Below are 18,291 nucleotides of genomic sequence, written 5' to 3' on the forward strand. Positions count from 1 at the left end.
CTGGCAAGGTGGACTGGCCCGGGGTAGGGAATCCAGTGCACCCCCCCTGCTCCTGTGCTGCTGATCAACCCCAGGGCGAGGTGGGAGAGTAGGGCGATGCTCACCAGCCCCAGCTGCTGCTGCGGGGAATTACCCTGGGGTCACATGGTAGGTGGGGACTTGAGGGGGTTGAACCGAAACCGCCAAAACCAATTAAGTATGGAACTTTGATCAGTCAAGTTCAAAAAAATCCTTAAGGTTCAACAAAATCCTTAAGTTGAACAAAATCCTTAATGACTGTGGAAAATGTACAATAAAGCACATTTGTTAGCACGTCACATCGTCCTGTTTGCTCTGTAAATTGAGAGGACACAAGCAAAGCCCCAGCCTTCCCCTCCCCTAGCTTCACCCCCTGATTTGGCCAGTGGTTCCTCAGGAGGAGCAGGAGAGCAGTGAGGTCTCCCTCCCGGTCTCAGCCAAAATGGAACCCTGTTAAGCAGAGGAGCAAGACTGGGAAGGCTCCTAGTGCAGCATCTCAGGGCAGCTGCCGTTGCTGGGGGTACCCTGTATCACTGTCCCGCTTCCTCGCGGCAGCTCCGTGCTGGTGGTGCGCTGGCTTTGGGCACCGTCGTTCTGCACGGATGTTCCTCGTCATGGCTTAGCGGCCATGGGCTGAATGGTGAAGGGAAGATTGCTCCCTGCAGCTTCCTTTCGCAGCTGGCTGTCCAGGAACTGTGCAGCACAGCCATCCTGGGACCAGAGAACGGGCTGTGCCCCGCATGCCTGGTGCTGCAGGAAGGAGCCCTCCTGTGCCACTGACCTGCTGCGGCTAGAGCTGCTGCTGCAGTGAGGCAGAGTCGGTCACTGGCACAGAGCTGCCTCTGTCCCTGCAGCCTGGAGGACAGGCAGCAAGGGCCTTTGGATCATCCAATTTTGAGGCTCAAAGGGTAACATCCAGTCCAGCTCCATTGCAGATGTAGGGGTCACAGATTTACTTATGGTCTCAGCTCTGGCTTGGTGCATCCTAGTTCAATCCAGGAGGATGGTTTTTCTTGGGCATGAAAGCAGAACTGAGGCCACAAAGTTTGTGTGGAAGTCTCCAGAAGCCACTCCCAGCACCCAGGCATGTCTGTGGCACTATCTGTTCAGAGATCAGAGGTATTTCACAAATGCAGCCAGGGAAGGTTTATTATCTCTGTGCCGACATGGGAAGCTGAGGCAGAGAGGGCACCAGTGACTTGCCCAAGGTCACACAATGGGGTCTTGGCAGATGTGGGAAAGGTGTGACGACCACCTGGATCCTAAACCTCTACTTTAGTCGAAGACCTGGCTTCTGCCAGCTCTATCAGCAGCCTCTGCATTTTCCAGGGCTCCCCAGAGGATCTGGTTTAAGGCATGTGGATGACAGCATTACCTAATTCTGCTTTTTCATATCCAGGCACCTGTGAGAGCAGCAGCTGTCTGGCATGCTTGATTTAATTATTATTTTTTTAAACAGAGATATTAAGATTTAGTGTATCTGGGGTTCAAGGGTGAATGATTTCTGATTCCATTTGCTGCTTCCAGTACTAAAATTTGCCAAAAGCAGCTTTTAAGGGTATCTCAACTCCATTATTCTTTAAGGGTCTGTGATGTGAGGAAAGATATGAAAATTTCCAGGAAAGGGCATTTTAAATGCTGTACTAACCTTTTTAAAGGAACTTTGCCCACCTATGCACCATTTCTCTAGGAATGTAAAAATCCAACAACCATCACAAAAGCCATTCACATTAGCAGTCTGCTTGTGAATTTTAATTAACAGGAAATGCCATTCACGCATTGAAATTCAACATCCAGAATATCTCTGCTTTACTCCTTTGATGTTCTCCATCCAATCCTGGCCCAACATCCACATGTTCTCCTGAGACACTTGGAGCAGAATCACTCTGGTTTATTTACAGTAGGAAAGCATTTTGTAGTATCTTATCCCAGAAGCATTCAAGTTTCTTTACACACTGTTCACACAGAAGAGCTGCTTTATGGGTCTTTACAGCAGTGAGTGGTTCTGGGGCTATGCTCAGCTGATTTCCACCAGTGATGCTGGATGTTCAGTAGAGAAAAGGAAAGCTTCCAGAAACAAATGAAAGCCTGGCATGATAGGGGAAATTCAGCTATTGCAGGTTACATAGCCTTGGTTCCCTTGTCATGTTTATTGCTCATCAGTCACTGAAAGGATATTGCTGGGATTTTTCTATATTTCTATAGTAGAAACCTAAGACGACACGACCTGGCTCTGTATCACTGTAAGTTGTTCATTTGCATGTGATTTTAACAAGCAAAGAATCACACTAATGGCCTAATCTTTCCACACCCCCGATTTCTTGAATGGCAGAATAACATGATCAACAGGTGCTGATGATATTATCGTGGGGAAGTATCTTCAGCCTTAAATCATCCTATTTTTATCCCTCCATCTTCTTTACCCAGTCATTTTCTTAAGCTGTATAGTTCATGTACCCCACACTCTACCTGTGATACAGCTGCTCCTTTACATTGCACCCCCTCCCATCTGTGTCACCCCTGTGGGGTTACCCTGTCACTACAGGTTGAACTTGCAGGTGTCTTGGCAAGAGGTTCTTGTTGCGACTCCCCTGAGACCCACTCTGTGAGCACTGCAGTCTGCAAAGCAGAAGGGGATTTAAAATCTCTGTCCTGGTGGATACAAGATCGGTCACCATCCCTAATCAGAGCAAAGCCAGGCTATGCTTTCTGGCTATGATACAAATGAAACCCTCTGTTGTCTTCCTAGAGTTACAGCAAGCTAGGTGGGTCTCTTCTTTGTCTCCTAGTGTAGTGCTAAAAAGTCTACATCAGGGATGTTAGAATTTTTTAGAGGTTGAGGTCTATAGAGACTGCAGCTTGTCAGGAAAGCAAAGCCCCCTTATACCACCTGGGAGCTGGGCCACAAGATCCCCAGTGACGCAGGGTGGGAGAGGAACCTTGAAGCATCCCATTTCTGCTTCACTTCCTCAGTCTTCCTTAAAACTGCCACCCACAGACTTCAGTTTCCGAGCCGAAATGAACAGCCTTTGAGGTACTTTAGCAGAATCTGACCGCAAGGTGTCACAGTTGCTTCGCGGAGATGGTCCCGTGGTCCCACCCATGTCCTGCTTCCCAGCCTTCGCCCGCGGTTCTTCGCGTACCTGTATAAACTCACACACTTTTAACAATATTTTTTTTTTTTTGCAAAGCAAGCTTGTTCATTGTGCTCTGGGAAAGATGGTGACGTTGATGGCACTGATGGTTTCAGCTCATTCAGAGGTTATCAGCTTCAGCTCAGGATATAAACCAGAAGATAACCTAGATTTAGGATAGTCCAGCCTGCAGAGATCAATTTTGAATTGCGCCAGAGGAAGACAATATAGGTTTGACTTTGCATACAACTACTTCTTGGTGCTGCCTGGAGTTACCGGTCAAGCACAGCTCTGCCCCCGACTTCAGCTCCCCTTTGCCATGTGATACAACAGGCTCAGAAAACACTCATCACTATGTTGTGGACTTGAGGGTTTTTTAGTTCTTTATTGCTAATAATTTTTTGCGACCCAAAAAGCTATCTGCTTAGCCTGGATGGGGTCCTAGGGGCTGATGAAATCAGTTTGCTCAGAAATATGGTGAGAAAGAAGTTTAATCTCAGAATAGAGACTAAGGAGAACTTGGTGAGTTTTGCAGAATACAGCTGTGGCCCTTTTGGGGTGGTCCTTTATAGTCTGCAGATTGAATTCAAGGCCTAATCCATGGCCTGTGCAAGCAATTGCTATGGATGCTCCAAACAAATGGCACTTTATTTCATATCTGCCTGGCTGGTGCCTCTTCCCAGCTGGAGGCAGTCAGAGTTTCTCATCCAGTGTCTGTGCTCCAGAGCACCAGGAGGAAACCTTTGCTCTACCAGTCATGTGGGAAAAAAAAAAAACCTCTAGCAATAAAACAGAGCTGTTGAGTGGAGCAGAAAGTGCAGAAAGGGCCTGGTCTGGTACCTGCAGGAAGGGCTGAGGAAGCAGTGAGAGGTTTGCTCTGCCCGCTCGTGCTCATGATCGCTCATCCTCCAACAACTGCTGCAGCCATGGGGTCTGGCCATATCCCCTGGGGAAGGTGCTGCTCTCCCACCGCTCGCTGGAGAGCAGAGGCCCATCTGCCCCGTCCCTGGGGGAGGCCAGGACAGGGCTGACCTCCAACCCTTTGCCCTCTCCCGCCCAGGGGAGCATGAGAACATCCCAGGGGCCTAGCTGTTCCCACCCAGTGGGAAGTCCTGGATCAGCTTGCCTTGGCACGGGACAGCGGTTCCCCGTAAGGGGTGTGCTCAGTGGCAGCTGGGTGAGCTGTTTTGCCTTTGCCCACAGGCGGTGGCTTAGTGTGAAAGCGTCTTAGCAAACGGGCAGGTTTTTTTGGGACCCAGGGAAGGCTCTCGTAACCCACAGGCTTAGTGCAAGGGGGTAGGCAGTGATGGTACACTTCTCTTGTGTGCCAGCTGATCAGAGGAGGGGGGACCTTCTTCTTTGGAAACATAACTGAAGAGCAAACACCATGGGCTAGTCCTCTTCTACCAGTGGGTGGGTTTGGTGGCTGGAGCTCTGTGCCCTGCACATCCCAGGGATCAGGCGAGCTGGTCCCATGCGGACCCCACATCCTGGCTTGCACATTGGGGAGCTTCTCAGCACTTTGGGAATCCTGCCTGCGGCAGGGCTTTCTTTGCAGTGGATTTGCTTGCTATAGGGAATTGGGACAGGTTCAACTTGAAGCTTCATCTTACTCTGCTAGGACTGTGAGAGAAGCCTTTAGGTGGTTTGTGTACCCTGCACATGAGCTCACGGTTTCAGCAGGGAGCAGCAGCCTGCCAGTAAAGATGAAAAATCATCAGCCCGTGGATTGTTGGATCCTACCATGCCCTTCGTGCCATGACCGATGTCTGAAAGAGGAAAAGCCCCTGTTCTCTCTGACAGAAGTCCTAACCTTGCTGGTCGCTGGTGGACAGTGGGAGAAATCAGCTGGGATGAGACAGCTGATTTCCCCGCAAGGTTCGGTGACACCCCATGTCCCATGTGATGCTTGTTCCATCTTTGTCAGTCCATATGTCACTGACTCATTTTTTTCAGTGATGTGTCATGAAAATAAGCCTTCTGTGCAACAACAGTAAGATCAGAAGTGTAAAGCCCAAGCAGTGCTGTGCATCCTGTAGTGGGGTTATCCCCCGGGATTCACACACCAGGTTTGCCACTCACTTCAGGAATTGCCAGTGTTGTTGATTGGAATTGCCCTAAAATGTCTTTTTTAATTGGTTTTTTTTTATTCCTGGCTCTCCGGTGCTAGCTGCCTTGGTTTCCTATCCTGTGTCTCACAGGCAGCTGCATCCAGGATCCTCTCTGAGAGCAGTAAGGCACTGGAGCATGAAGAGTTTTCAAGCAAGACTGGGGCACCTCTCCGCCACTGGGTAAGTAGTGTCTGCTTTAATCCCTCTCCTTCCCTCTGTCTTGATAGCTGTTGAATGGTCTTTTTTCCACTGAAGAATGTCCTTTGCTAGTCAAAATTCTTCCTCAAAGGGTAACTGAGGCTGCTGTCAGGCGGGGGGGGGGGGGGAGGGAGATGGGAATTGCCTGGCTGGGTTTAGTCCTGGGGAAATGCTTTCTCCCTACCAGGTTTTCTAGTCTCTGGAGAGTCACTCCAGATGTGAGGCCTGAGAAATTATATTCCTTCCCAAACGTTTGTTTTCATTAGACTTTTAAATAGCTTTATGGGACATTTCATTTTGTCTGCAGTCGCCAAATTCTTATCCTTGGAGATTTCCTCTGGTACTGGAACTTCAGTGTGAAACTCTTTTCTCTGATCAGTTCTTTATTTGTCACTCTTAAACCTGCAGATTTTTGTTTAGTGTCCTCCTATCAGGCAGGGAGATCAGAAACTCCCACTCAACTGCCTCTTATTCATTGAACACCTCTGTAATTATACAGCTGTTCTAACAATTTCCACAGCAGCCAGGAGCCTCCTCTTTCTCCCTGCAGCATCCTCTAAATAACAACTAAAGCCACTCCTAGCCGCTGCTAAGGACTTGACCCCTCTGAATGAATATATTACAATTTTTATAGAATAATACAATGCTTTCCAGCCCTTGCATTAGAGGAGAAGCAGTCACACTCTACTTGGTATTTGATCTTTCAAGAACTGCCTTGATGAAGTCCTGCCTGCTTCCAGGGGCGATCTCAGTCCTAGCTACTCAGGTTAGAAGAGAAGTGGAGGAGGGTGGAGGCACTCGGAGAAGGACATTATGAAGGCCCATGAATGCTCATCTCGAGAAAGCCCCCTAATTAGCATGTTTCTGTACTTCCTCTGTTAACACCCGCTACTTGCTCTTTGTACAGGATGAGAGCCCGTGTCTACTGTGAAGACTTTCTGTTCCCAAAGGTGCGCAGGACCATGGCAGACCAGTGGTCTGTTTACTCCAAGCCTGTCCCAGCAAACGTCAGAGAGCTGTGGACCTTGCTTCTGCAGTGTTCATGCACTACAGTGGTGATAGGAGGCCTCTTTTACAACTGGATGTTTGCTTCCCTGGAGTACTCCCAGCACCTCTGCATTGCAATGGCAGTCTCCTTCAGTCTGCTCCTTCTCCTGACCCTTTTCTTGGTGCATCCTGCCCGTTGTGTCTTCAGTATGATCATGCCTACGTTAGGTACCAAACAAGGCCGGAAACTTCTCTTGTCAACCTGCATCATGATAGTAGTGGTTAACATAACACCCAACATCATAAGCAACATTAAAACCATACTGCAAATTATAAAGTGCATCTGCAAGAATTCCTCTGAGAGTCTTCTGAACTCAACTGCTCTGCTAGAGACAGCTTCCTGGCAGTTTGGGGATGCAATCCAGGAAACAGTTAATTCCATTAATATTTATAGGCCTATGAATGGACATTTTCAGTTTTCTTTGCTTAACAACAGCAGCTTGATTTACCAACAAATGCACCTTGCTGGTGAGAAAATTGGGAGGGACTTTTTGGCTGTTGAGATACTGGTCAAAGACTCTGTACGAGTAGGCAACAGGCTGGTTGCTGGCTTCTCCATGTTCTATCTCTGTTTTGAGTCCACCTGGTATTTGAAAAATTATCTGACCAACCTTCGCTTTGACAATTTTTACATCACGAAGAAGCTGGAGCGTTTAGCTGTGGAGAAAAGATCAGCTCATCTGCTGGTGGGCTCATCCAAAAGCCTTATTCGACCATCAGGCTTGAAGTTGTCCCGGGAAGAAGTTATGCTGTGCCTCGTGCAAGCCATGCTTCTCACTGTGGCCCTGATGCTGATGCTGGTGGTCGTGGCAATGGACCACTTTGCATTCAGGGTGGCAGACACCGTGGTGAGAAAGGCGGCTCAGTTCTCTGCGGTGCCCGTCACTCTCAGCATCAAATACAAAGTAAGTGTTGGAGTCCCCTCTCCTTCCCTGCGTGGGGATACCCTGCTAGGTATCACATCACAGGAGGTGGTGGTGGGATTTAAAATCTTTGTAGCCTTATTTACATGATCCTTACTTCCCTCCCCAACAGCCAGCTGGACAAGAAACCTAACAGGCTTGAGGGGAAGGAGGTAGAGACACAGCCTCAGTTGTTCCTTCCAGTGCATCAAATAGCAGCATATGCCCACTCCAAAGTACAGCCCCTTGGGAGTGAGGAGAGGAGTAAATAGTGCCTCATGCTTCAAAGACACTTCTAGCATGTGGCAGTGGGACGTCCCCGTACCTCCAGGTCCCTTCCCTAGGCAGGGTGGAGGAACAAGTGTCCCTGCGGCACTGTCTCCCTGCCACAGAGTGGGTGCAAGCACAGAAGGAAGGGGGAAGCTGATGAATACATGTCTCGGCTGTCAGGATGTCTCCTCATCTTATTGCCTGGGCTGTTCTTTAAGGAGAAAGCCCCACTCACTGGCTTTGTTGTCCTCCCATGCAATTCTTTTCACAAGCCTCCCCAGTGTCTATCGATTTTAATATCTTTTATCTGGACTAGTTCTGGTTTAGTTTTTTACCTTTCCTCTTCTACCATGCAGCCTGCCTCCCTCCTCAGCCCTGGGGTTCCTTAGCACAGATACCTGCTTATGATGAATTTACAGTAAAATGACCAGGGCTCAGAAAAAACCTCTGATATTCAAATATGCAGCCACTAATACTGCTGTCTATTATGTCTTTCATTGTAAGTCTCACACAGTGAATACCTGTTAGGATCTCTGTAACAGCAGATAAAGATCACAGATAAGCCTGGGTCTCACCATGCCAAGTACTTGGTGCCTACACATCATGCTGTTACTCTCACTCAGCCTGATGTGTGCATGCACTTCAACGTCCTCTTAACGCACCCAAACACGCGGTAACGGTGATTACAGCCCCCATGCTGATTGTTATGTAGTAGCCAATTCATTTTGTTTTGTTCATACCCCATTTAACTCTTAACTCTCTTAATTTCAGGCTAAAATAGGGATCCTGCCCTCTCTTTTGAGACTCCTTCTTTACAAAGAATTAACACTTCTGGACTTTGAAAAAAGCTACAACCATTCTCTGATCTTCAGCTCTGCCCACTGTAGGATCAGTCCCCCGACGCCTCCCAACCCCTCTGTGATGCTTGTCGTGGGGCTGCTCTTCTGCATCCTCTACGCCACCGTATTCCTGGAAACCTATGCACACCGCCTGTGCAGAAAAATTGCAGGCTCCTTCTTTGAGACCTGGGAGGAGAAGCGAGCACATTACCTCTACAAGAAGCTGTCCAGGAAGCACAAAGAGGAAAATAACTGCGTGAGAAACTAAGGGTACTTTTGGAAATGCAGGGGGTGCCTGAGACCTGTGGCAGTGGCTGGGCACAGGCTTCTGCAATGGGATCCTCTTTAACCTTCCAGATTCAGAGAAGTGTTTGGAGTCTGGGGGAAAATATTTGCCAACACCACCCTCCCCACCCCATCAAGGTGAAATGTCACATTTTGCATTAATTTGAGAAAAACAGGCTAAATTTACTTTTTCTTTTTTTTTCTAGAAGGTCTGGAGTCGGCTGTTCCGGGAATGGTGGGAGATAGCTCATATGACTTGGAGGATAGCTGCAGTATTAGGCAAGATTAAGTGGGAAACATGTGGGTGTTGTGGTGGGGGAAGACCTCTTTTACTTCCCCCATCACATCCGTGCGGGAAGTACACACTTCCTTTCTTTCTCAAGTTATACCATCAGGCAGCAAGAAAGAAAACTCATTTGAGTTGATTAATTTAATTTTCAGGGAGTTTTTCTTTCAGGTTTCATGCACAGAAACCTGGGTAGACTGGATAAATATTAGCTTTTAGAAGATTATTCACGTAAGAAAGTGTCATTTCAGTGAAATAAATTCAAGACCAATATGACCATAAGATGCACATCCTGGGTATGGGTGGTGGTGGAAATCACCTCATGAGGACTTTATGAAATCAATTCGCAATGGGTCTTCAAAATAAAGTATAAATAAAATAGCTTAAGGAACTCAAAAGAGGATGAGACCTGCCAATAAAGGCCAATTTGGGTGTCAGTCTCTGTTTCCAAGTTACAAGTGATGGGACGAGAAGAAAAAGCCTCAGGTTGCACCAGGGGAGGTTTAGATTGGATGTTAGGAAAAATTTCTTCACTGAAAGGGCTATCGGGGCTTGGAACAGGCTGCCCAGGGACATGGTTGAGACACCATCCCCGGAGGTATTTAAGAGACACGTAGATGTGGCACTTAGGGTCATGGTTTAGAGATGGACTTGGCAGTGTTGGGTTAACAGCTGGACTCGATGATGAATACATAAACTTGACATTTGAATGAGTGCTCTGCGGGGAACAGGGAAGTAGCAGGACTTGGAGGGCTGGACTTGCCTGAACCGAGAGCTGGTTTTATGTGTTGGGTTGTTTCGAACTCAGGAACTATGGTATTGTATCCAAGATGCAAAAATCCATCACTGGTGGAGCATCTGAAACATTATTTTTGAAAGAGAGGCAGATCAGACACCTCTCTAAGGGCAACAGCCAAAGGAGGGGGAGTTAAATCAGTGCCAGGTTAAAAACAAAGCAACTTTGCAGCTTTGTTTCCTCAGAGTATCTCTATTATTTTCCTCCCTTTTCCCATTACAGTCTTCATTAAGGTAATTATTTGACATAATGCACCTCAATGATATTAAATTATAGAAGTGAAGTGGCAGCTGCAGCCACATGCACCAAATTCTCTCAGCTTCTGAGGTACTTGAAACAAAGTGGGTCTGGATTATTTTTTTAAGCATCTCTCTTACAAAACCCTTGTGCATTCATCTCCCCAGGTTTCTTAATTCCCTGCTGTCTGATGATTAATCCAAGAACCTTTCTGCCTCTACAGCAACTAGGAGGCTTTGTCCTGAGGTTTCTGTAGAAAATGATCTGTGTTCTTTTAGGGAAAGACAAAATATTTCCACGTGCCCATTAAGTAGCCAAGATTATCTGGAACCAGGGGTTAAAATAACAGGGAGGAGAACAGAGGAGCCCCTTCAGCCAGCAAACCATGCCAGCAGTATGTTGCCTTCCAACAAGCACATCTTGTTTTTCCTTGGGAAGAGTAATCTTTTGTGCATTAATCCTTAAGATCTTTTTTTTTAACGTCCAGTGGCATTTGGATCCCCCCTGAGCAATGTCCAGTTCCTCTCCTTGCCTTACAAGGGAGGTCTTCAGAGAAGACTGGGTCATGGGGAGAGGAGGCTGAAATGGTGAAGTGCTGGAGATCAGCATGGGACTGGCTTTACTTTCGCGATGGGCCCTCCAGGTTCAGATGGGGCTTCGGAGCAGATGAGACCAGAGAGACAGGCTAAGAGGACTAAGTACCACCCTTCGGACAGGCACTCTCCAGCTCCCAGCCAGGGCAGCTGGGCCATATATGAAGCAGCTCCTGAAACACCCCTTCTCAGCCTCAGAAATAATATTTGCTACAAAAAAACTGATCCCAAATTGGTTCTTCCTGTCTCCTCTAGAGTCTCCTTCAGCTCCCACTAAATTTTGACCACTAAAGACTAATCCTGGGAACTATGCACTTCTAGATTGTAAAATTCAGGGTCAGACAAGCCTTGATAAGTGTAATTACATCTGCTTGAAAGGATAATAATCAGTGTGAGGTACTGCCGCTCTGCCTCCAGAGCCGCAGCCTCCATAATCTCTTCATGAAGCAGAAATGTGCTCCCGTTTCCATTTTGCAGACTAAGGATGAGATTTTTATAAAGTTCTTTCATGGGTATCACACCAGTTTCAGTGGTTTCAGTGACAAGGATCCATAGGCAGCAGAGACCCTGTTGCCTGCCTGCATCTAGGGGTGAGTTCTCCTGCCCTCATTTGGACATCTGCCCTAGGAGGCAATGGATCATGCCCAACATGCCATCCATCTCCTCAGCCTCAGGGCCCTCAGACATGTTTTTTTCCTTTAATAGTCATATAGAAATTAGTAACAGAAGAATTTGGGTTTGGAAGTGTCACGGTTTTAGCTGGGATAGAGTGAATTTTCTTCACTGTAGCTGGTATAGAGCTGCGTTTTGGACTTGGTATGAGAATAATATTGGTAACACACTGATATTTTAGTTGTTGCTAGGCAGTGCTTGTACTAGTCATTTTCCAGCCTCTCATGCTCTGCCGGGTGCGCAAGAAGCTGGGAAGGGAGGGGGCACAGCCAAGAGAGCTGATCCAAACTGACCAAAGGGCTATTCCATATCTTATGATGTCATGCCCAGTATGTTAACTGGGGGGAGTTCGTCAGGGGAAGCAGCACTCGTGGCTCAGGGACCGGTGGCGTTGGTTGGTGGGTGGTGAGCAGTTACAGCACTTGTTTGGCTTTTTTCCATCCTCCTGAGGTTTCACCTCTCTCTCGTTATTTTCCTTTTCTTTATATTATTATTATTACTGTTTTATTTTAATTATTAAACTGCGCTTTTCTCAACCCACAAGTTTTCTTCCTTTTGCGCTTCAAATTCTCTCCCCCATCCCACAGGGGTGGGGGGAGTGAGCGAGTGGCTGTGTGGTGCTTAGTTGTTGACTGGGGCTAAACCACGACAGTCAGGTGAACACCTTTCAAAGCACCGGCGAGGAGGTGAGGGTCGGGCAGTAGCTGAAAAACTAGCTTATATCATACCGATACTGAGGTTTGTTACTTAGAAAGGAGGGTAATAAACACTGTGCTGTGAAGTGTCATCTCATTAGTTTCAGAAGGGTTTTTTAAAATATAGGAAGGAAAAAGTCACTTTGATACCCATTATAGTTATTTTAGAGGTGAAGTTGTACCGATATTATAACGTGTGTATGCTGAAGGCTGATATACTTGAGTATCACTGAGACATCAACGCTCATGGAAAGGTGTTAACACAAGAGTAATGAGAGTTGATTTCATCAAATATAGATATGTATCATACATAGTTCAGTGAAGAATCTGTTCTGAGGAGACAAGGGATGTTGAAAGCTGGCTGTTTGCCATTATGCCACTTAACCCAGAGCCCAGATTTTCATGTGAGAAACTAAACCAGGAACCTGTGGCAGACGTGACACCTGAGTGGGAGACTCAGGGAAGAAGAGCTCTGGGTGGTTTCCAGCCTGCAGGACCAGCAAGGAGGGTCATGGGAAAACCACATTTAGGGACTTAAACCTAAAGAAGCATGTGGCAGAGGTGAGACCTGGGGCAGCCCGCGTATGGTGAGCAGCGGGGACCTGCCGTCACGGCTGGAAGGAGCTTAGTCGCTGCAGTAACTTTGTTTTTCAGCTCCCTGGGGGTATGAGCAGGACTCCAGGAACAGAAATGGGAAGGGAGGCCCTGAGGAGTGGAGGATGGTCGACAGTCCCTGCTTCAGCAGGTACAGCTTGTGCAGCACATCAGGCATGTCGTCCCTGGTGCCAAATTGGGCTGCAATGCTTTCCCTGGGAGGGGGGCTGGTGGGAGGCAGAGCTGCTGGAAATTGCTTTGCTCTCCTGCGAAGTGTTGTTCCTCAGCAAGATAAAAGCATAACAAAATGTTGCCCATTATAGATAGTGCCATATTATGTGCTTGAGAGGAAAGCTGCTTTGCCAGTTTGCTTGATGGTGCAACAGAGAAATACTAAACAGATTTAAGCAGCAGGCAAAGTTAATTTAGTCACGTATATTTATTAAGTAGGACTAATTTACAAGCCCCCTTATTTGCTAAGGGATTTTTATCACTCAGAGCCCCTCCACACTCCCACTCTCACTTCTGCTCATCACGGCTCTCATTGCCTTCGTTTTCGCTCAGCACCACCCTTCCGTCTCGCAGGCAGAAGGAAGCGGGGAGCGAGGCTTTGCCCTGTGTCACCTCCACGTGTGAGCCCCCGGCACTGTGCCTGGAGCCCATGGGCCAGGTTCTGCGTGCCCACCTCCTCCACGGGGGAAATCCCTGCTGGGCAATGCTGCTCCCACACTAGCTCAGTGGCTTATTTTCTGTCTCTAACTGCTCTCTGCAGGGAAGGATTTCATCACATCTGGCTTCTAGTTTTCGAAATCTGTGATGTTGAAAGTTCAGGGTCAAATGTTTGTGTGCAAAGAGGCAGAAGCATGGCTGGGAGCATTTGGTGGTGGGTACCAAACTTCCTTGCTGTTGCTTATTAGTGCCAACATTAGCCCACAGCTTTGCTGATGCCAGCCTTGACCCTGGTGTCAGTGGCTTGTCATTGTAACTCAGATCTGCTTCAGGTCAGTGGAAACGTTACCATTGATTCTGGGGGAGCCAGAGCAGCCCACTGTATCTGGAGTTGCCCTTTCCTGCTGCTTGCTGTTACAGAGCTGGGTGCTGCAGTAACCCATCACGGACATGGGAGCTGGAGGGGTTTCTGGAGGGCTGGGCAAGAGAGGGGATTGCAACAGCAACTGGCAGCTCTCCCTGGAGCTCCTGACGGAGTGGGGCTCGTTGCTGGGGGCAAAGTCCTTTATTTTAGCCTTGGTGCGGGGATGACCCTGTCCAGAATCATTTCACCCACCAGGTTGCCCTGATGCCATTTCCCCCAGGAATTACCGCCACCTGCTGCCCGCAGAGCTGTGTTTGGCAGGGCACACAGGAGTGGATCGAGCAGGGCTCTTTGCCTGTTTTCCTCCTTGCACTTGAGGTTTGAGACTTCTTAATTACCTAGAGAAAAGTATTAATTACAAGAAAGAAAGGCCCATGGATTACTCTTCCCTCCACCAGTGCAATAAGCCCAGGGGACAGAAAGACCCTCACATGTGGGACAGGATCCACCCTGAAGCTCCTGATTCCCTTGGGGTTTTGTAGTGTATTTTTGTGGATTTTTCATAGATAAAATATATGCTAAGTTCCTGCTTATGGCTGTCTGGCAGGCAAGAATGGATGGCCTTAATATACTGAGGAGCAAGTGTAAACTATTCAGCTAAGACAGTGCCCTAGGAAAGATCTCATCCATAGCCACAAATCTGCATCCACCAACCAACTGAACAAACACCTCTCTCCAGAGGTATTTCCTGATTTTTAAGAATATTCAATTTTTATTGCATTTGTCCTATCTATAGTATTTGCACTGTAATTACAATAAGGAAGCAACAACTACATGCACCAAACTTTAGAAAATGATGTATTAATGAACGTAAATAGAAGCAAATCAAAGCTCTGCCCTGGATGCATGCCCTTGCTCACAGTACCATGCACCATACCCGAGGAGGCATCAGCAAACACATGGAGCACACCTCTCTGTGGGAAGCCTCCTCCTGGCGTGTGAGGTGCTGGTGATTTGTAGCATGGTCAAAAGTGTCAAATGAAGCATGACTTCAGTGAAGGAAAGCAAAAAAATGCTGATGTGCAGCCTTCTAGAAGGGAAGATCTCTTTCTTTGATTTTACTGCCGAAATTTCTTGCTCTGCAGAAGCTGATGCTGTGGCTGGCCACAGAAAATTGCTCTCCATGTCACCAGAGCTGCTCATTGCAGTAAGGCTGGTGGCACAGGGCCAGCTGGCACCGTGCACCCGCAGGGTGCTGCCAGAGGCACTGGTGCCCAGCGGGAGATGGTCCTGAATGGTTCATCCCATCTTCCATAGAAATATGCAAAAGCTCCCAGCAGTGACTCAGTAGTGATGCTCTCCGTGAGTCTGCATCTCATATTACCACTGAGATGGGGAAGCTCAAGATTTCATCAAGCCACACCCTGCACAGGCAGGGAACAACTGAGCATTTACTTAAGGGAGCACTTTGTGCATGAGAAGCCCCATCTGAAGGCAGCTCCACTGTGCTGAGCACTGCACGGCCACCCAGCAAGGGCAGCTCTGGCCCAGGGCATTTACCTTTTAGACAAGGATGGGAGAGATGAGGAAATTCCTTGAAGCCTTAAAGACAGTTGGTGAGGGGGAAAGCCTCTTTCAGACAGGGATTTTCCTTGCGTTTCCTGCAAGGACAGCCTACTCCAGGGTCTTGGCTGGACTGTGAGATGCTGGTGCCAAAACAAGAGGCAGGAAAAAGAGACAAGACTATCTTCGGAGATAAGAGGTGATAAACAAACCGCTATCTAAGTGCAAAGGTTGCCAGAGGCTGGTCTGAAGCAGCAAATAGATGTCAGCACCACGTTATCCTGAACCTATGCCCAGCACTGGTGAAAAGTGGCTGTTTTCTGACTTGGGGCTGAAAGCACAAATTCATAAACCCACTAGGACCACCGCATGCCTGCAGTGTCTGACATCTGCACTGGCCTGGCAGATGCAATCCAGGACTATCAGGACCAGTAGCTGATGACCAGGCAACCCATTACTCCTAACATGATATCAAATAATTATATTGAAGCAACTGCCAGGAGATGCAATGTGAACAGAGAGCTGGTACCACGGCTGGTTCTTGTTCTTTTGAGCAAATTCTCTTAGAGAACAACTTTTTTTCCAAGGAGGAAACAAAATGTGTCAAAATGAGTTGGAGATGCAAGACAGCTGCAGAGAGAAGGGGAGGGATTTGCAATTCATAGGGAAACTCTCCCTAGTCCTGGCTCTTTCGAATGCAGATTGTGTCAGGGTTTCACTCTGAACTCAATGCCTTACATTTTGCAACAGAAAATTTCCAAATTAGCTGTAGCAGGCCTTCAGGCTGCAAGAAAATGAGTGGAAATGAGGAAGAAGCAATGCTGGTTACTCCAGAAGGCTGCTAAAAGCCAGGATGTCAACACAGAAGCCCATCCACCAGGCACCTTTCTCAGCCCCCTGGTTTCCATGACTCTGTGCACATCACTGATTTCTGAAGGTGATGGGAAATTTGACCACCAGCTCACTCTTGAGGCACTCAGAGAAGCCCTGACATGTGTGATTTCAGCCAGCAACTCCAGTGGTTTGCAGGCAATGTGAGATGTCATGGCACATTGAGGTGATGCTGAAGAAATCAAGTTCACCAGAGGTTTGCCTCCATAACTTCACAGCCCTTCCCAAGCACCAGGGCAGAAGCAGTTCTGGGTTTCTTTGCAGATGAGCCACTAAGGAAATGAAATCACCAGAAGAGATGTTTTCAACATGCAAATGTAAGGGGGGAAAAAGTACTATGTTTCCACACATTTCTTATTTATATGCTGTTCTAGTTGAACCTTCTGTAATCCTTCATCCTACCTGGAAATAGCTGGGGAGATGCTTTCATATCTGAGAAGGGAGAGAAGCCAATTTGTGAACTTATTTCCCAAGAGATTTTAAAAAAAATCACAGCAGTATGACTGCTCGGGAGTGATCCATGGCTTGGATAGGAAATTTTCCTGTGACGTAGGTTGAGAAACTGAAATGGCTAAGTTCAAAGGCTAAAAGCTTCCTCTTGCATTAGTTGGAAATATGCTGTGGCTGTTCAGCCAATAAAGCAGGAATTATGTGAATTACAGAAAAGAACGGGTCATAGCTGAGGGCTCGGCTGGGCTGGGCTGGGTCCCCTTTGCCTTTTAGCAGGGGAGAGAAAAAATTGCTCCACGTGCCCGATGCTTCATGCTCTGCACTACCAGGGCATTGTCAATGCCAAGATTACAACCCCAGTTAGGCAGGTGTGTGGGGTAGGCAAAACTTTGGTCCTGTCTAGCCAAAAAAAAAGGTGCCTAAAACCAGTGTGGGTTTTGCTCTCATGAGCAGCTGATGTTGCATGTGAGGTCCTGGTCTCTGCAGGAGGCGAGCAGTGCTCCTGACAGGGCTGACAGGAGGAAGGAGCTTTCTCTGGCATTAAAACAAATTCATCTCAGAATGGGAAGAGCTTTTTCCTCTGGCTGGACACTGCGATGAGCAATGCCTGCAGGAAAAATTGAAAAATGATCAAACCCCACCATCAGCTGAAACTCTTTGAAACCACTAATTGGGTGGAGGAGGCTGCCTAGCAGCAAGAGCTGCTGTAATTTCACACGTTGCGCTTTGGGACTAACCATATTGGCAGAATTAGTGGGTAAGGCATGATCTGTGCAGCACTGAGGCGTGAAGGCAGGAAGATTAGAGACACTCATTTGGGGGGACCATCTGTGAGAGCAGGACCAGAGAGGTGAGCTTCAGGCAGATATTTTTCTGCACTTTTGTCCCCTAGAGAGTTAGGGCGTAGTGGTGGAGTTCAGTGGTGGAGTTCAGTGGTGGAGTTCAGTGATGGAGAACTTATGGACACCAGTTCAAGTGGGTTCCTGGCTATTTGCAGCAGTGCTGCCTAAGGACTTTGAGCATTTTGCCACCCCTGTGGTGGACGTACTGTCATAGCCCGGGCACTTCTGCTGGGCAAGGTGAAGGGCACACTGCTTGGTGTGATCCCCTGGTCATGACTTGGCCCCCCCCAGACCTGGACACCAAGCGAGGGTGGCCTCATGTCTCCTGATACACGTCGTGGCTCTGCATGCCAGATGGAAGGGGAGTGGGACCAGAGCTAAAGCCTCTCCTGGGGCTGCACTCATCAGACGTGCAGCACGGTGCTGTACCAAGTGCTTGTTGTTACAGAGTTAAGGGGTTGACATTTAGATGTCACAGAGTATGAAATAACCCATAATTACAGCCTAATTATCCTGCCAGGGTTTTCTTCTTTCATAATATTGCATACAGTGCTTTTGTCTCACCTCAGTGTTATTATCCCCTCAGGATGCCCCTCCAGCACCTCATCCACCCTGATTACTGTTTTGGGGAACTGCCTATTTCTCTGCCTGCCCCAGGTGCATCCCACCCTACAAGTTGTCCTCAGGATGAGCACTGGGGTGGGTGATTCAGGCTGGATGTGATGCAGCTGGTGCCCAAAAGGCACATCAGAAGGTGTGTCATTTTTCACACTCAGCATGGCTTCAAGCCCCACTGGTTTTGGCAAAAGCTCAGCTTTGGTTACCTAAACGACAG

The 18,291-nt window shown here is 47.8% G+C and overlaps 1 protein-coding gene across 2 annotated transcripts; it reads left to right on the forward strand.

The window, feature by feature from the left end:
• The first annotated feature begins 4,629 nt into the window (after positions 1-4,629).
• OCSTAMP (osteoclast stimulatory transmembrane protein) lies at positions 4,630-11,924 on the forward strand. 2 transcript variants are annotated; one of them, XM_064465698.1, is made up of 4 exons: positions 5,190-5,221; positions 5,323-5,443; positions 6,369-7,413; positions 8,452-11,924. In XM_064465698.1, exons 2-4 carry the CDS (start codon positions 5,400-5,402, stop codon positions 8,785-8,787), a joined length of 1,425 nt encoding a protein of 474 aa, XP_064321768.1. In that variant the 5' UTR covers positions 5,190-5,221; positions 5,323-5,399; the 3' UTR covers positions 8,788-11,924. The 2 variants fall into 2 exon arrangements, with proteins under 2 accessions (XP_064321767.1, XP_064321768.1); XM_064465697.1 differs by having other exon boundaries at positions 4,630-5,443.
• Positions 11,925-18,291: the final 6,367 nt, after the last annotated feature.

Source organism: Phalacrocorax carbo, chromosome 14 (genome assembly GCF_963921805.1).
Source record: "Phalacrocorax carbo chromosome 14, bPhaCar2.1, whole genome shotgun sequence".
Lineage (NCBI taxonomy): Eukaryota > Metazoa > Chordata > Aves > Suliformes > Phalacrocoracidae > Phalacrocorax > Phalacrocorax carbo.

What these genes read in the sequence shown, in the direction of transcription:
- OCSTAMP (XM_064465697.1), top strand. Translation starts at nt 5,400, where the DNA reads ATGAAGAGTTTTCAAGCAAGACTGGGGCACCTCTCCGCCACTGG. An exon ending in GGGCACCTCTCCGCCACTGG is followed by an intron (nt 5,444 to 6,368) that starts GTAAGTAGTGTC and finishes CTCTTTGTACAG; the next exon opens with GATGAGAGCCCGTGTCTACT. An exon ending in CTCTCAGCATCAAATACAAA is followed by an intron (nt 7,414 to 8,451) that starts GTAAGTGTTGGA and finishes TCTTAATTTCAG; the next exon opens with GCTAAAATAGGGATCCTGCC.